This window comes from Branchiostoma floridae, chromosome 3, assembly GCF_000003815.2.
Source record: "Branchiostoma floridae strain S238N-H82 chromosome 3, Bfl_VNyyK, whole genome shotgun sequence".
Lineage (NCBI taxonomy): Eukaryota > Metazoa > Chordata > Leptocardii > Amphioxiformes > Branchiostomatidae > Branchiostoma > Branchiostoma floridae.
Window position 1 is genome coordinate 1,714,459 of NC_049981.1, and position 16,443 is coordinate 1,730,901.

The window sequence follows — 16,443 nt, forward strand, 5'->3', positions numbered from 1 at the left end:
CTCGACATTTCTTCCCGTTTTGCATCACACCAAACTGACCAATCACAAGCGGCCACATCATCTACACTGCAGTACCATTCATGCCAGACAGAGGGCGTACCTTGGCAGAGTTCTTCAGCTGCACCATGGATGGGTCCTGGACAGGCTTGCCCGAAGCGTTCTTGGTCGCCTCGATCAGTTCTCCAAGAGCCACAGCCACGTCTTTCACAGCGTTTATCAACAAGACCTAAGAAACAACACATTCAAGGCCAAACTTACAAAAAACAACTGTTTGCAATAGTTCAAAATCTGCCAGAAGTTTTGATCATGACTACATTGATAATGATGTATCATTGTACGATAATACTAAAATACTTGCAAATGAGCTCTAAAAATCACCACTTGCTGCTTTACATGTTGGTGTAAAATTTGAGCTAATCTTCATCAAATTTATGATGATAAGCAATTCCAAAAGATGCAGCCACTCAAGTGTTTTTGTTTTTTAAGTCTAACCTATGGTACATTGTAAGTAAAATTTTTTACTTTCTCTTAATTTTAACTTACTGGACAATATCAGGCAACTAGGGAAAGAAATCAAATCCTGAACTGAGCCAGTCTGAGCTTTCATGAATAGACAAATGCATCAACAAACAAACAAACTAACAACAAACAAACGAACAAACAATCAACCCTGACCTGTGCCTCTGCATCCTGTGGTCCCAGACTGGCAGCACCTGACTTGACGGCATCGGCCAGTTTGGTGATGGTGTCCACAGCCGACTGCGCAGCTGCAGCCAGGTGCTCCTGACTCGACGCAGCACCTGACACAAGCGTCTTCGTGTCCTCCACAAGGGCCTTCGCTGTCTTCAAAATGTTCTCTCTGGAGCAAGACATTTGGAATTATTAGTAAGGGTGTCAGATTATATTATATGCCACTGGTTTATACGACTGGTTAAGCCAGGCAATCAGAGATGGCAGCCTTCACCCCTTTCACACGTTCTGCCCAAGTCCCAAGAGATAGGTGACGCTTTTATAGCTGCCACACTTACAAATATGTCTCTGAGTACGAGTATGCTTTACAAAAGACAAAAATACATCCGTGAATTGTTTCATCAGGTTGGTATGTCACTGAATAAAGAGACTCCAATCAGAATTGCCCTGAGGAAGGAGACAGACAGTCACTAAAACATCTTCAGTGGAAATAAAGCTGTGGTTGTCAAAAAAGAGTCTCTTTATTCAAAGAAAAATACAGTTAGCAATGCTAAGAATGAATAGCATGTCTGCGTTGAATACATTGGGTATCACAGAAACACAGACAGACAGACAAGCCGATCAATGCGGATCGGTGAAGTAACAAATAACTGGAAACTACTCTTCTAACCTGTGATCGGCGAAAGCCTCATCCTCCATCTCTGGACTGAGCGTGCCCGCAGACGCAAACATGATGGTGGTGTCCAGGTCTCCGATGATGCCGCTGACCGTGCTAGCCGCGTTGATGCAGGCCTGCGTGCCGCGGGAACCCGCCTGGAGCGACGCCAGCACGAACGATACCTGGAACAAGTTTTAGCGTTAACATCACAAAGCATTTTGCATTCATATGTTTTTGAACAGTCTAGAATATGAAAGTGTTTTTTGAATAAGCATTGTAAAAGCTAGTATTCAATTTTTCAGAACCAAGACTACAATTCTGGAAAAAAATACTTGTGTTAGTGTTCATATAATGTCATGTATATCTAATATAAGATGACTCAAGTTCAAATTGTTGGTTCAAATTCTTGGGTTTAAAAACATGCTGAACTGGAAGAACATGAAAGCTGTCTGAGGGGAAGTGTGTACATGTACCTTGGTATAAACTGTTTCAGGGAATGGATATAGTCAGATTCGAGTTTACTTTCCATCCCTCTGTTTTCATCTTTGCCTCTAGATAAAAGAAGTCTAACAACCAAGAAAATGAATTGAAAAATGGCTCAATTCATTCTTCAAAATTCCACTTGTACCTTTTCGGAGACAGCTCTTGAGTTTTCGATGAGGTCCTTCTTAGCATATGTGTCGGAGGGGTTGCTCTGGATGGCGCCGGCGTTGTTCACCACGTCCACACACGAGTTCCCCAGGTCCTGTACCGAGTTACGGATTCTGTCCGAAAGCTGCAACACACACGTAGCGATTAGTAAGGTAAAGACACATGTCGCAATTGTCAAGAAAATTATACATATACCAATAGTACATTTGACAAAGCAATAATCAAAGAATAATTATTGGAAAATATGAAAGTGGCTGCCTACTAAACGTACCTCAGGGCTGTTGATGGTTGCCATGGCACCCTTGCTCTGCGCAGCGAGCTCGGAGAAGTCATGTGACAGGGCGTTGGCCTGTGGGCCCAGCTCGTCCGGTGACGACGACGCTTTACCAACCTGTGGGGAGAGTTAGCATCATTAACTTTTATTGAGTTAATAACTTAAGTTAATAACTACTTGTAGTAACGTAAAATTGTTCTTACCTTGCAAACATATCAGCACAGTGACTTCTGCAATTCTGGAAGTTTTCCTCTACACTCGTGTGTTGGTAAGATAACTAAAAATGTTTCGAATTTTTGCGTTTTCACAATGTAGTTTCTAGCATTGACAAGCATATAAGGCTGATGTTCGGCAATGCTACGCCATGAAGGGAGACAAGGAAGCAGGGACAAAGCAATGTCAAAGCAATGGGTAACAGACGTTACTGTTGATATCTATTCTATACTTGATTTGAGTAACTGGTTGCTGCCACACCTATATTGAATATTACGTGTATGAGCATAACAGGTGCCTGAGTATCTGTTCTACTATTATGCCAGTATTCCTATATTTCATCTGCCACACTTTTTATCTTTTCTACGAGTAACAAGAGAAAAATCAACGAACCATATCGTGTGATGTCCTTGCGAGCTGTTTGGCAATCTTCACCATCTTGGTCTGATAGTCCACAAACGATCCCGCAGGCTTGTCCTCCAGTCTACCGTCTACCATCTGGCAACAATAGGGGAACAAACTGGTTTACATCAACAACAAAAAAATTGAAAATCTTTTGCATATCAAAACCCTCTCCAACAAGACTTCTCACTGATGAAAAACAATGGATGTTGTTTGCAACGTCTGACTGTTTCCAAAATCATAACCAGTTGCTTGAGTAACTGCTTTTTGGCAGATACCTGGACCTTCATCGACGAAACTTGAAAATTCTGTTATAGCCTTAAGCTAAAGAAGGATGTTGGAATCAGGCAGACTTGGACAGTCTCATTGACTTAAAATTGAAACTCTTGAGCATCCACAAGGGCTTGACGATGAATACAGAAACCTTGGTGGCTGTTCTATACAAACAAAACATTTGTGTGCTTTGTGTTTGCAGCCATATGACTTCATTATATATTAGGTTGCTCCTTCCCTAGTTGATTCTTCCCATCAAACAAATTCATTTCCATTCAAGTTCCTTCTCACCTTGGTGATCCCATCAAGCAAACAAACAAACAAGTTGTCAATCCACTCACATCACTCATGGCCTTAGTGATTCCATCCACCATGCCAAAGACGGCGCCGGTTTCGCTCGCGGACTCGTCCAGGGTCTTAAGCAGATCGTCCACGGCTTCCTTCATCCCCTCCGCTGCCTCATCGATAGCAGCGTGGGCATGGGTCGCCTGGCAACACAAAGCATCTTTAAAACTTGTGTTCAATTCTTATAGAATTAAGAAATTAACAATCCCCTCATTAGGTGTCTTGGAAAGTGATGCCGAAAATGTAAAATGCTTATAACAGTATGAATAACAATGTAAAATACGAAAAGATAACTTTAGAACTAACAAGAAAATAGAAACAGAGGTGACAATTTTCTGATGTTTGGAGGTAAGATCTGCCTTATGACAATCATGTTTTCTGTGTAGCTGTAACTGGTGCAGGGCTCAAAATACTTTTATCTGCATACCTGCACTGGTGCAGGTAATTGAAAATTACCTGCACCAGACAAATTCTACCTGCACCACTCAGAATTTAGGAAGTATGGATCATACTAAAATTGTTCAGTAATCATTGCTATATTTTCTTTTATACTTTATAGGTTGTAACAGTCAAAGCAGCTAATAACAATCCATATACACCTACATCATAGGACATTTTTGTATTAAACCCAGTACTTGGACCAGTGCAGGTTAGGTGCAGGTAGACACCAGAAATACCTGCACAGCTACAATCTTACCTGCACTAACCTGCATATGCAGGTACTATTTCGAGCCCTGTGGTGTAAAAAGACCTTAAATTGATTCTTGACATTTTAAGTGCTCTTATACCACATCTTGTCTTAAATCAATTATAGAAACAATGATGATGATTAGGCAGAGAAGATGTGACTAAATTCTGTCCCAAGACACTCAATACATCCCCTGTTGTTTTGCTGTAACAACAATTAAGTTGTGTCTTGACTCTTGATTGACACTTAGGTGTTCTTAAGCTGCTACCTTGGGGTTTCCGCCTCCCTCCTTGGAAGTGTAGACCAGCTGTAGCGCCGACTCAGCGACAGTCTTGGTCTGCTCCAGGATGTTCTCCTGCTTCTGGGAGTTCATTGTCTTAGAGGCGAGGTTGATCGCGGCCGACGCAAGAGGGTCGAAATACGATGACAGCTGCGTCACCTGGGGACAGAAATGGTACCTTATATTAGAAAATTAAAAATTACAACAAAAAAACAATATTTTTTTTTGTTTTGTTTGTTCATTTATGCAACCAGGGGAAAAATATTACCTTCTGGGCCTTTTCATGACAATAAAAACTGCCCATGGCCAGCTACAAGCATAGAATTGATGAAGTTTTATGTTCAACCTGAACAAGATTATCTATATTGGAAGCGCAGTTGCTCAATTAAAAAAAACACAGAGGGCTCGTTCTCATTTTAATGTCGAAATGCTGTCGCCTGACTTAACGCATTGATATGGAGCAAATTGTAGACAACATCACTGGTTCCTTCATTTTTCCACAACCCCTGTAATGTTTTGCAAAAAGATGCACAACAACATTCATATTGGTTCATGGCTTTGAAGGTTATTATAGCCTCGGGTGGGATTCAACCCCTAAAAAATGGCTGTCGCCTGAGAAGAAACGAAGGATTCAAATAGTAGCCAAAAATGTAACAATTCAGTTCACAGAATGATTGTTCGGTAGGTGAAACCAGCTACCCAGGCCCTCCGACCGATCGCGTCAGATCGCTTACTGTCACTGATCTTGGAGGCTGTGTGAGGTGGTTTATGCCTGTCGCCAGATTCTGTAACAAACGTTACCACCATGAATACGATGGTTGCCACGGTTATATTATTCACGTATAAGACTAGAAATGACCGTTTTTGTGACGCTGTACAGTTTTTCTGGCTTTATAAAGAAACAAGAAAGGGTTGTTGACTGTCATTTGTATCCCACCTTGCTTAACAAAATGTTGTACAGAAATGACTGTAACAAACGTTACCAATGTTCGATGCTGCCTAAGCTTTCTATTTGACCTGGTGTAAAAAAGCTTCCCACTTTTAAAATGTTCCTAGGGACGTCCACTTATACCTAAATGATGTAGTCAATAAGGTGAGTCCTTTCGAAGAAAACAGGGTAAAGTCTATTGTTGTAACAAACGTTACCGGTAACGTTTGTTACCTGCCCTGTAATGTATTACCAATGGGACTGAAAATAATAAGTTGCCATTTTTTGGCTATGATTAAGAGAGGAATTTTCCTAAACAACCAGGTAGTTTTCACTGAAAATAAAGCCGATTTATTTTTCGACCAAAAAAATGCCATTTTCGACATTTCAATGAGAACGAGTGAGAGGTGTCAGATTTTGGACTTTGTTAGCAATAAACAAAACATGCGATCAAGAAAGAACAATTCTAACACCTCAACAATTCTGTTTAAGTCAAAGACTCTAATTCTCATGGCTAATGCTTGAATGTATCGTAAATACAACTGTCTACATTCTCAAAAGTTTTAAAACCAAATGTGTAGAAGGTAAAATGGGCGTCTTATTAACATTTTGATGGTTTTAAAGAACTTATAGGGTAAATCCCTCCTAGATGTTCTAGAAGAAATGATGAAAAAGGTCGACGTAAGGACTTTTGTAACCATCCCCACCTGGTGTCCCAGCTTCTCTGCCTTCTCCTTAGCGGCGGACGCAACCCCGTCGACGTTCTTGCCGATCTCGTGGGCAGCGTTGTTCATCTGTTCCTGGAAAATCTGCAGTGACACACAACTGCATTAAATCTGTCCCTTTTGAACAACAGATGTTTGTGAAAGACGTTTCCACACTCATTCTAACAACTTGAATCTCTTCCCCTGAACTGTAAAATTACTTTCGCAGCAAAAGTTTCTAAACCGATGTTATTATCTTGATCAATAAGCATTTTGCCGTGTTTCAAAAACATATTGCCATTCTTTCCTACATTGCTCCTTTCACTTATGCAACCATCCTGTGTGAAACCATTGCTTTGCATTGCAGTGGTCAGAAACAAACCTGCTGAGCTACAAATTTGCTCAGTGTCAGTGCTGAAAGATAGTGGATCCTATATACCCAAAACACCAAAACTGTTTCAGTAACGATTGCATGCATGTATCTTATTACCTACAGTTGTACATGTAGATCCCTAACCTTCATCAATGAAACAAACAAAAAAAATCTCCCTCACCTGTGTAGTTCCTTCGTTCCTGGGTTCCAGTTTCTGTGTGACGGCAGACAGCGAAGCCTGGTCCACATCACGGATACACTGGTTAATCACCTCGATACCCCGGTCACACTCGCGCTGGCCTGGCGCCTTGTCCCTGTTTGTGAAAATGGTAATGTCTTGGTCAGCAAATTAAAGTCTTGGTCAGCAATTCTCACAATCATTTTGACCTGTTTATTTTTGTGAGCTTATCAATCAAAGCACCTATCAAAACCCTTCTGAAATTTGAATTGGCCACTGGCAACCACAGCCCTCACTTTATGGAAGAGATATTTCTTCAGTGCTCTGTAAAGCTTTTGATGAAACTCCAGACCAATCAAAACCAAACTAGATTTTAACTGACCAATCACATTTCCCAAGTTATTTGAACTGACCAATTACATTCCTCAAGTTGCATGAATTAGCTAACTATACAGCCTTCGCTTGATGGAAGCAATGATGGAGTTGGAGACAGTTTTGGAATGCCCAGATAGACTGATGAAATTCCTAACCAAACAAAACTCTACCAGATTTGAATTGACCAATCACAGCCCTCAAGTCATTTGAACTGACCAACCACAGCCCTCACCTGATGGAGGCAATGAGCCTCTTGATGGAGTCAGAGACAGTTTTGGAGTGCCCGGCGAGGAGCTGCCAGGTCGGAGGGTCCTTCGGGTTCACGGCCAGCAGCTTGGCTGTGGTGATCAGGGAGCTGGTGCTGTCGATGATGGTTCTACCAGCGATGACGATTGGTTCCTGCGCCTTCCGTGCCTGGATGGTGAGAGAAATAGGCTAATTAGCATACAGGTTGTCAACCCAAAAGAGTGAGCAATTTTTCCTAAGCGAATCTAGAAAGAAATATCAAAGTAAACTTGAACATTAACAAAACAAACAAATACAAAGTGTTCACCTACACATGGTCAAGCCTAATATGAACTACTACCTGCCCTGTTTATTCTTACTCTGAGTCAGTAACATTCCTATGCATATGTATATAATATGGCATTAAGCTCCTCAAGCTCTGTCCTTCAATTTGCTACATACTGTAACGGTAATGTAATCAAAGACTAAGTAACCATGTTGACAACTGTCCGGTCTAGGTCACTTGTAGAATTATATCATTAGCCTTACTTGAGGAAAAGAATTGGTACTACTATGTCCCATTCCTGGCCAGCATTCTTCGCTTCTGGTGCTTCTCTGTAGTTTTTAGAGTTCTTATCCGTCTTGTTTATGAGGTCTGTCCTTAGGGCATAACAACCTTTGCTAAGTCTATACTTTCTGGACTCTAGTTATGACACAAGATAATCAGTCCATCCTCACCTCTATGCTGATCTGTGCAGGCACGCTGGCGAACTCTGGGTTTGAAGCGAACGTTGTCAGGTTCTCCACTGCCTCCATCAGCGGCCTGCTCGCCTCCGCTACCTGCTGACGGTTCTGCTCGGTGAAGTTTCCATCTAGCGCCTACGGGAGAAAGAATCCTCATTAACATCACAAGAAGAACTACAGAAAAGGCTAAAAGTTCTTTACACACTGCCAAAGTTTTTTCCTGCAGACACCTATAGCTGCAGTGCGATGTAAAGCCAGTCATTATTGCCATGAGAAAGGAAACAGACAGTCATCTACAGGTTGACAAGTAGTTGTGTCCAAAGAACTTTAGGTTGTTATCCAGTACCAACGTACCAACCATCATTTACACCACAATAAGAACTATGGAAAAGCCAAAGTTTTCCACACGCTACCAAAGTTTTTTCTTGAAGACACCTAGCTGCAGTGCGATGTACAGTAAGTGATTCTTGCCCTAAAGGAAGGTGTCACAGACAATCACCGATATGTTGACAGGTGGTTGTGTCCAAAGAACTTTAGGTTTGTTATCCAGTGACGTAACAACCTGATGAAACTATTCATACTACAGAACTCAGTGACACCTCAGCAAATCTACACCTCCTTGCCTTTATGTCAGGTTAAAATTTCTATTGAAAGTCCTGTTACTTTGATATATTTGAATAAAATCCATCCCATAACTTTTAGACAACTGCATTTATTAAGTAGATGACTACAACACTGTTAAAGTAGGTGAAGTTGGAAGAAACAATTCTTAACCATTAATATCATCCAAACTTTTGAATTCTGCACCATTCAGTCATTTTGAAGAAATCCCATTCTGAATATCACCTCCATACCTTTATACTCTTGACCAGGTTGGCTGTGCTGTTGGCCACCTCCTTTGCTGATTGGACGAAGTGTCGCTTAGCAACAGGGTTGGAAGTCTTGGTGGAGGCGACGCGGCACATGTTGCAGAGCGAGGACGTGTGCTTGGCGATCACCGTGGCAGCAGACAGAACCTACAGAACACACACCCATAGCAACCGTTACCATACAGAACTACAGCTGAATAGTGGTAGTGTGTTAATACATGTAGTTATTGATGGCCATATCAATTCAATTTGTAGGTTCTTGACATTTTTATTTAAAACTTAAGAAACAGAGGGATGGGAGGAGAACCCGATGGTCTCTCCCTGAAACTGTGTGTAACATTAGGTACAGACTTTCCCCTCAGACTGTTTTCACATTCAGTCTTCCAATCTGGGATTATTTTTAAGGATTCAGAACCAAGAAATCAAATTGACATGGCATATGGAAACTGACTTCATTTGATCTTGACAGTTGATCCTAGATACTAACAAATCTGTCTACATTTTTCTGATAATCGTTCATGCAAAGAACAAAAGTTTAGGAAGAAGCAAGGATGGTGCAAGTGGAATGGTTCATGCTCTGTTGATGGGAGTAAAGTGAGGTTAGTTGCTGGAGGTGTAGGTGGGAGGGGGGCAACCTGGAACTTGTGAAGATTACTGACACTGGCTAAAAATATGTTGAAAACGACTGGAAACATCAGAGGCAATGTAGGTTAGGGCCATACAGCGTAAAGCTTTGAAGCTGTCAAGTGCAAAGTGCAGAGGCCAGTGCAGGGGGAACTCAGCTTGTGAAGGGTTAAAAGTCAGCTTGTGATGATTCTTTATGTACTCGGAGTAGGGACCATGCGGTGGGCATGTGTGAAGCAACAATTCAATTTGTTTGCAAAGCGAAAGAAAAATCGTAATGTTGGGCTTTAAATGACCGTGGAGAATGCTAAAGCAGGGTTACCGTAAGCATTACAGTGTGAAGTACATGTATTGGGCCATGCAATGTACTGCTGGGCTTGTTGACAACTTACATATATAAGTCTTGAAGCTTTAAAGTGTTTTACGCCCACATACACATGTATGCATGCAGTGTTAAGCATAAGAACCGTGGTAAGCAAATCATCAAAGCTGTTTACAGGGAAATTTAATATTGGACCAGTACAGTAAAAAGTGTCGGGCCTGTTGAATGTCAAGCATTAGTGCCAAGTATTTGGCCCCAGCAGTGGACAATGCAGCAGGGCCCTTAAAAGTAAAACACCTAGGCTCTTAAGTGCAAAGCCTTAGGCCCATGCAGTGGAAAGAGAAGCATTGAGATCTTGAGGTGAAGATTTTTGCTGTGCCAGTGCAGTGGGAATTTTTTAGGGTCCGATCGAGGAGGGAGAAGCGTTGAGGGGTGCCTAACCTACCTTGATGGGCACAGTGCGGTCGCGCTAGTTTGAGAGAGAGTGAGAGCGGAGGTGAGATGAGAGTTAGGTCACACACAAACAAACACACACAAACAAACACTGTGAGACTGAGATGGAGAAGCGTGAGAAATGGAGCCACATGCACAACAGTGTAGTTAACACAGACTCTTCATCTTAAAGTACAAACCTGTTAATTGATTCACGTATTTTACACACAAACCTAACTTATAAGCTAATTTCCTAAATTTGTAGTACACTATTCTAAGGATTTAGATGATGTAATGTTCTTTGCCTTTGTCATTGTCTGAAGCTTCACATTATGACATTTCTTATGACATATGACTTATAAAGATAAAAACGTACAGTAATATTTACAGTATTTAGTCGTAGTTACAATAGCAATGCGATAAGGAATAGCAGACACTTAATACAAAGACAATACAGCGAAGCAAGCCTGAGTTCCATTTCTTTGCTACAGTGGCATAGATGTACAATCATGTAGATCAAAGCTGCAAGCTAGCTGAGCCACTGAATACTGTATTGTCACAGTACTGGTGTACTGTTCAAGTATTAAATAAAATACTGATAAAGCTTAACTACTGTCTTATAATGGTGAGAAGCAAGCCTAGCTATAGGTTCTTCTCCTATATGCTACAAGCGTACATGTACATATACATCTTTCCTCTGCTACAGTGACGAAAGCTGCAAGCTGTTGGCTAGTGTAAAACCTACATTAAAGGCAACCTAAGCAATGTTAATATACTATAATCTATAGCCTTAAACGTGGAAAAGTGCCCCAAATCTCGACTCAATAATTAAAGTTCTACAACCCTGACTCGAGCTAATATTGCTTAGGTTGCCTCTAAATGGATCCTACTGTTATGGTACTAGTCTATTGTTACAGTAGTAATACTGTATTCTAATGTTGTATCACTAAGAGGGCGTGAAGCAAGCCTGTGTTCCTCTCCTGTTTGCTGCGGTGGCGTGGACGAAAGCTGCGAGCTGTTGGCCATTCCTGCAGCGTAAAACCCAACATTAATTGAAACCTACTGTTACAGTACTGGACTTCCCGGCCCGTACCTGAGCCTGAGACGTTGTCGGGTCCAGTAGCTGCTGACACGCCATCTGGATGGCCTGGTTGGCCCGCGCAAACTGAGACTGGTCCACCAGCCCCTGCCGCCCGGCCTGGCTTGACGGGTCCGCAATGCCCACAAGGTACGCGGTCTGCAGGAAAAATAGGTCAGAGGTCAATATAAGATATGTACAGTGGCGCCTTCACAGCAAATCACGGAAGGTGTCCTGCAGGATTTTCGTGATCTCCTGAGGGTTTTGCGTGACATACACAAAAATGGAACACCATTATGGCTGCAAATTTCATCATCTTAGGTTTCCTATTTGTTCTTTTTCAACAGCATAACACGTGCAACATGCAACATCTTTGTTAAATGTTTTGTGGCAGAATATTTTTGACTCACAAAGGAACGTGAACCCTTTTTGGACATTACAAAGTAAATACTAAGCAACAGAAGGTGAAAACGAAGCTTCAAACAGATTCAATATTCAGTGAGAAACTGCACGTACAGTGTTAGGTGAATACCCTTTCCTCACAATATGTTTTCATGCTCATCCTCTAGTTTAGCAACCGACAACATCTGGTGTAATAAGGAAAAATTGCTGTATGTGAAAAGAAACGAACTGTACCTGAGCAGCCGCCTCTGTGAGCCCGCAGACTGCCGTGGATGCTCTTGTGACGGCTGAGCCGAACTCTTCGTGCTCACTGTTCTTGGCATGCTGGGTAATAGAGCTCATCGACTCTCCCAGCGTCTGAGAAACAAATAAAAATATTTTTCAGTAATTCATTTTAACTCAAATCAGATTCTCCTTTACATACAGGTTAACGTCTTCTGACTCATTCTCCTTAACTTATGAAAGATAGTGGATGCTACATGTACCTGAAACATCTAACCCTTTAGAGAATTTATCCCACTGTTTGCTTTGTGTTGCATTCTACCTTGATGTTAAAAATTCACTGCCGAAATAAAACCTATTCATGTCATTACCCATACAATAACAATACTTAATTAAAATTTACCTAGCATAAATACCAAACTTAAGTTCTCAAACATGTCTTAAGAGAAAGTTCCCTACCTTAGACTTGTCCATGACTGTCTCCAGGCAGTCAAAGTATGTCAGATCATTGACAGGCTCCATGGGGTTGTCCAGCATGCTGCGCATCACCTAAAACACAAAGATACACTATCAAAACAAGTCTCCACACCCCTGGAGCTGCAATGGGAGCACCCAGATTGCAAGGACAACATTCATATTGGACACTTTCATTCACTTGTTGTGGGTAGAGCAGGCCCTTTAAAAAAAAAATTCAATCATAGAACAATTGTGAAACATTCCAAGTCAACAATACATTGACATTTTTTGTATGTCATTATCCATGTACATTGATGGTGAAGTGGAGAAAAAGCCTTGGAAACCATCCTACAAGCATTACATACATGTACGTTCAATCCAAACTTGACAAGAATGCTGACAGTCATGGTTTGACACACATATCAAAATATCACAAGTATACTCTGTAGGTTTGAGGAGTTTTTGAAAAGAAAAAAATTGTGATGGGTCAAGGCAAGCTCCCATCATCGAAATACAGTGGAAACCAGTTAATTGCACAAAGGATAATCGCACACTTCTGTTAATTGCATGAAAATCCCAAAATTCCGTGATGGTGCAGTCCAGCTTCATAACTTCGCTTTGTTGCACCATTCGGATAATTGCACGAAATGCACTGGCAAATGCCGTGTGCTGTGCTTCCACTGTACCAGAGAAAAATGACGTAAAAATTACAAAGAAGAATGATAGAGTTCAAGGAGAGTGACAGTAAAAATCATGAGAATAAAGGAGTAAAAGATAATTGAAGCAGTGGGTAGTGACAGTAACCCTTGTCTGGCTGTTGAAGTGTGAGATGTAGACTTCGACACTCTTAGTGATGATGTCAGGGTGGGGCAGGACGATGTGCATCTCCATGTCCTTCTTCAGCTCAGACACTTTCCTCGTCTCCGTCGTCTCAACCGAGGACGAGGAGGTATGGACCTCCGTGATTTCTGTCACCGTCTACGGGCCAGCGAGAGATGGAGAGAGAGAGAGATGGAGAGAAGAAAGAGAGAAGAAAAGAAAGTCTAAAAACCAGCACAGAAGAAAGTAGAAGCAAAAGAAGAGCTTATACTAAAAAGAAGTTATTGTGAGAGTTAGAAGAGAAAAACAAGCCATCAAGTGATGACTACTTGTGAAGAAACATAAGGGTTAGTAAGATTTGAGTAAAAGAGAGATTTCAAGGTATACTAAAAAATACTTGGCATGAAAGCGATGGAGTAAAAAATGATGAAAAAAGGAAGTCATCGAGTGATGACTCCATCGGTAAAAACTTTAAGAATGTCAATAAGACAAGTACAACAGATTCCGTGTTTTCTTCCTTAGTCTCTGCTTTCTCCGTCTTGGCATTTACTGTAGAAGTCTAGGAGTGAGTGAGAGGAAAAGAGGGACAAGAGAGAAAAGAAGCCAACAGAAATAAGCAAACCAAAAAAGAAAACCAAGCAAGACTTTAAACAGCAAAAGAGTTAAAGCTGTGTTAAAACATAAAGATATATCTAAGGGTGAGAATGTTAAGTACTGCAAGACAACAGAAGAAGGTTAAAAAAAAAACAGTAGTCAGAAGGAAAAAAGGTACTTTCCCAGGTACCTCTCCTCAATGTTAAGAACTTTCAAGGTACTTTAACTTTCTATAAGACGTTGCCACCCTTACCTCAATGTTCCTCAAGGCATTGTCACACTCCTTCTGTCCTGGTGCAGTCTGCATGCAGATGTTGATCAGCTGGTTGATGCTGTCAGTCACCGACCTGGGAAACAAACAAACAAGTAAATATGTGAAGATAAGGGCGAAATAAGCATTTTGGCTTTATGATGTTTCCCTCTTTTTGCAAAGAGCTACTAGTACTTAAAATAAGTTTTAAAAGTACTATACATGTACATGTATGTCTTGAAGAAAAAGTACATTTAGAAGTTACATGTACATGTATTTCTTTGTAGCCATTGGTGGACAAATCTTTGATTAATGCAGGTGTAGGACAGTAGGTAGAAAGTTAAGTTGTTAAACATAAAGCTTCTTAAGTTTGCTTGTTTTAATCTTTATACACATACATCATATGCACAACCTAAAAACATCTTATCTTTTCTTATACTAATAACATGATACAACTTTAAGACATCTTTCCTTCTTCTTTTCTAAGACAGTTTGACTTTCAAGTGTTTGGCTGACCTTGCAGCTGAAGCCAGCTGGTTCTTAGCGTTGGGAGCGTTGGGGTCGGCTGAGAGAGACTTGGCCGCCAACAGGAGTTTACTGGACGACATGGAGATGCTCTTCAGGTTACTGACCATCAACGACTGCTGCTCCTCATCCTGGGATGGAAAGAAGGAATGAAAAGTTTAAAAGATGAATAATCTTCAAATCTGTACACCAATTATTCTTTGCTTACACTTCAAGAATATGTCAGTCATTATATAATATAGAAAATGAAATTATAATGTCCCCTACAGGGTACTTTTGCAACTTAAAAATTGCCTTTCCAGATTCATACTGACCAAAGCTGATGATGAATAATTTCACAGGTTTAACATAATGCCAATGGTAGACCATACATTGAAGGAAGCAAAACTTAAATTCTTATAAACACAGCTAGTATGACATTTCGTACATGTGGGATGTAGCTAAAACACTGCACCAACATTTTAAGACACACGTACAGGAGACGTTCTTCATAATAAGAGTTTGTCTGAACTACCATGTCCACTACCATTTTCCCACTACAACAAAATTAACTACCTGCGAATCTAATAAGTGCATTTACAGTACATAGAGACCACATAGCATGCATAACAAGATAACTTTGAAGTTCTTTCGAGATAGAGTAGTGAACATGGTCAACAAAGGTCTTTACACACAACCAGTACCAGGACTCGAAATACCACCTGCATATGTAAGTTAGTGCAGGTAAAATTGGACCTGTGCAGGTATTTCTGGTGTCTACCTGCACCTAACCTGCACTGGTCCATGTACTGGGTTTTACACATATTAAATGTCCTATGATTAAGGTGTATTGTTATTATGGATTGTTATTAGCTGCATTGACCGTTACCACCTATATGGTATAAAAGAATAAATGGCAATGGTTTCTAAACAATTTTAATATGATCCATGCTTCCTAAATTCAGAGTGGTGCAGGAGAAATTTGTCTGGTGCAGGTAATTTTCAAAGTTACCTGCAGGTATGCAGAAAAAAGTATTTCGAGCCTTGAGTACAAAACCAGTACTGTACATGTAACAAGAGTTTTTATAAGATTCTCCACGTACCGATGTCTGTGCTGCCATCTGCATCCCTGCCTCCAGCAGCAGACTGAAATCCTTGCTGAACTTGCCCGAGGCCTGGGCCAGCTGCTCGTGGGTTCCCTTCGAGGCCACCACCAGCTCGCTGGACGCCATGTTGAGCTCCTGCGCCGCCGTGCTGAGCATCGTCTGCACCTCCTGGAAACTGACATCGCCCTTCTGGAGCTGCAGATGAGCAGGAGGAGAGAGAGGTGATTGGTTGGTGGGGTTGCTTAGCAACAGATGAGGTCGTGTGAGGAGGGTTATAGGAACTGTGGGAGATGCCAGTCTTACTAAAGAGGAAAGATGTCTTTAAGACATTATACAGTCTTAATCTTAATCTCTTCAATGACAAACTTGGTGAGGAGAGAGACCGGTAATGCCAAATTTGAAGACTGGTTGGTTTGCTAAGATTGGTAATAGGACACTCAAAAAGTTACATGACAATTTTGGTGAGTTCATACTTTCTTTTATAATTCTAGCATTCTGAAAAGAAGTTATTTATTTTTTTTTTTTTTTTCAAATTACGAATCTTTCGAAGAATTTTTCTTGTATTGAAAAATGAGGTAGGTACATTGTTTTCTCAGAATTATGTTTAGTAAGTTGTCTTGCTTAGTAAGTTGTGTCAAAAGAAAATTTAACTCTTTTGGTTCTGTTCAAAATCTACAATTCGTAAGTTGTTTTCTTTTTGACATCAGGAAAATTCTGAAAATTTTTCTGACTTGTTTCTGCCACGCGCCACTGTATATCTGCAG

At 40.9% G+C, this 16,443-nt stretch overlaps 1 protein-coding gene across 1 annotated transcript in view; it reads right to left on the reverse strand.

Annotated features, from left to right (window-relative positions):
- The window catches only part of LOC118411994 (talin-1-like), a 144,974-nt gene that overhangs the window by 21,868 nt on the left and 106,663 nt on the right, over positions 1-16,443 (reverse strand). The window contains exons 33-51 of the mRNA XM_035814545.1: positions 15,677-15,874; positions 14,586-14,725; positions 14,073-14,166; positions 12,410-12,499; positions 11,963-12,085; positions 11,342-11,485; positions 8,856-9,017; positions 7,996-8,136; positions 7,265-7,446; positions 6,661-6,793; positions 6,110-6,211; positions 4,460-4,633; positions 3,503-3,649; positions 2,880-2,984; positions 2,271-2,390; positions 1,977-2,123; positions 1,361-1,530; positions 676-859; positions 101-226 (exon numbers count right to left, since the gene is read on the reverse strand). Of these exons, the coding sequence (XP_035670438.1) occupies positions 101-226; positions 676-859; positions 1,361-1,530; positions 1,977-2,123; positions 2,271-2,390; positions 2,880-2,984; positions 3,503-3,649; positions 4,460-4,633; positions 6,110-6,211; positions 6,661-6,793; positions 7,265-7,446; positions 7,996-8,136; positions 8,856-9,017; positions 11,342-11,485; positions 11,963-12,085; positions 12,410-12,499; positions 14,073-14,166; positions 14,586-14,725; positions 15,677-15,874 (2,682 nt within the window). The remainder of the gene's footprint in view (positions 1-100; positions 227-675; positions 860-1,360; positions 1,531-1,976; positions 2,124-2,270; positions 2,391-2,879; positions 2,985-3,502; positions 3,650-4,459; positions 4,634-6,109; positions 6,212-6,660; positions 6,794-7,264; positions 7,447-7,995; positions 8,137-8,855; positions 9,018-11,341; positions 11,486-11,962; positions 12,086-12,409; positions 12,500-14,072; positions 14,167-14,585; positions 14,726-15,676; positions 15,875-16,443) is intronic.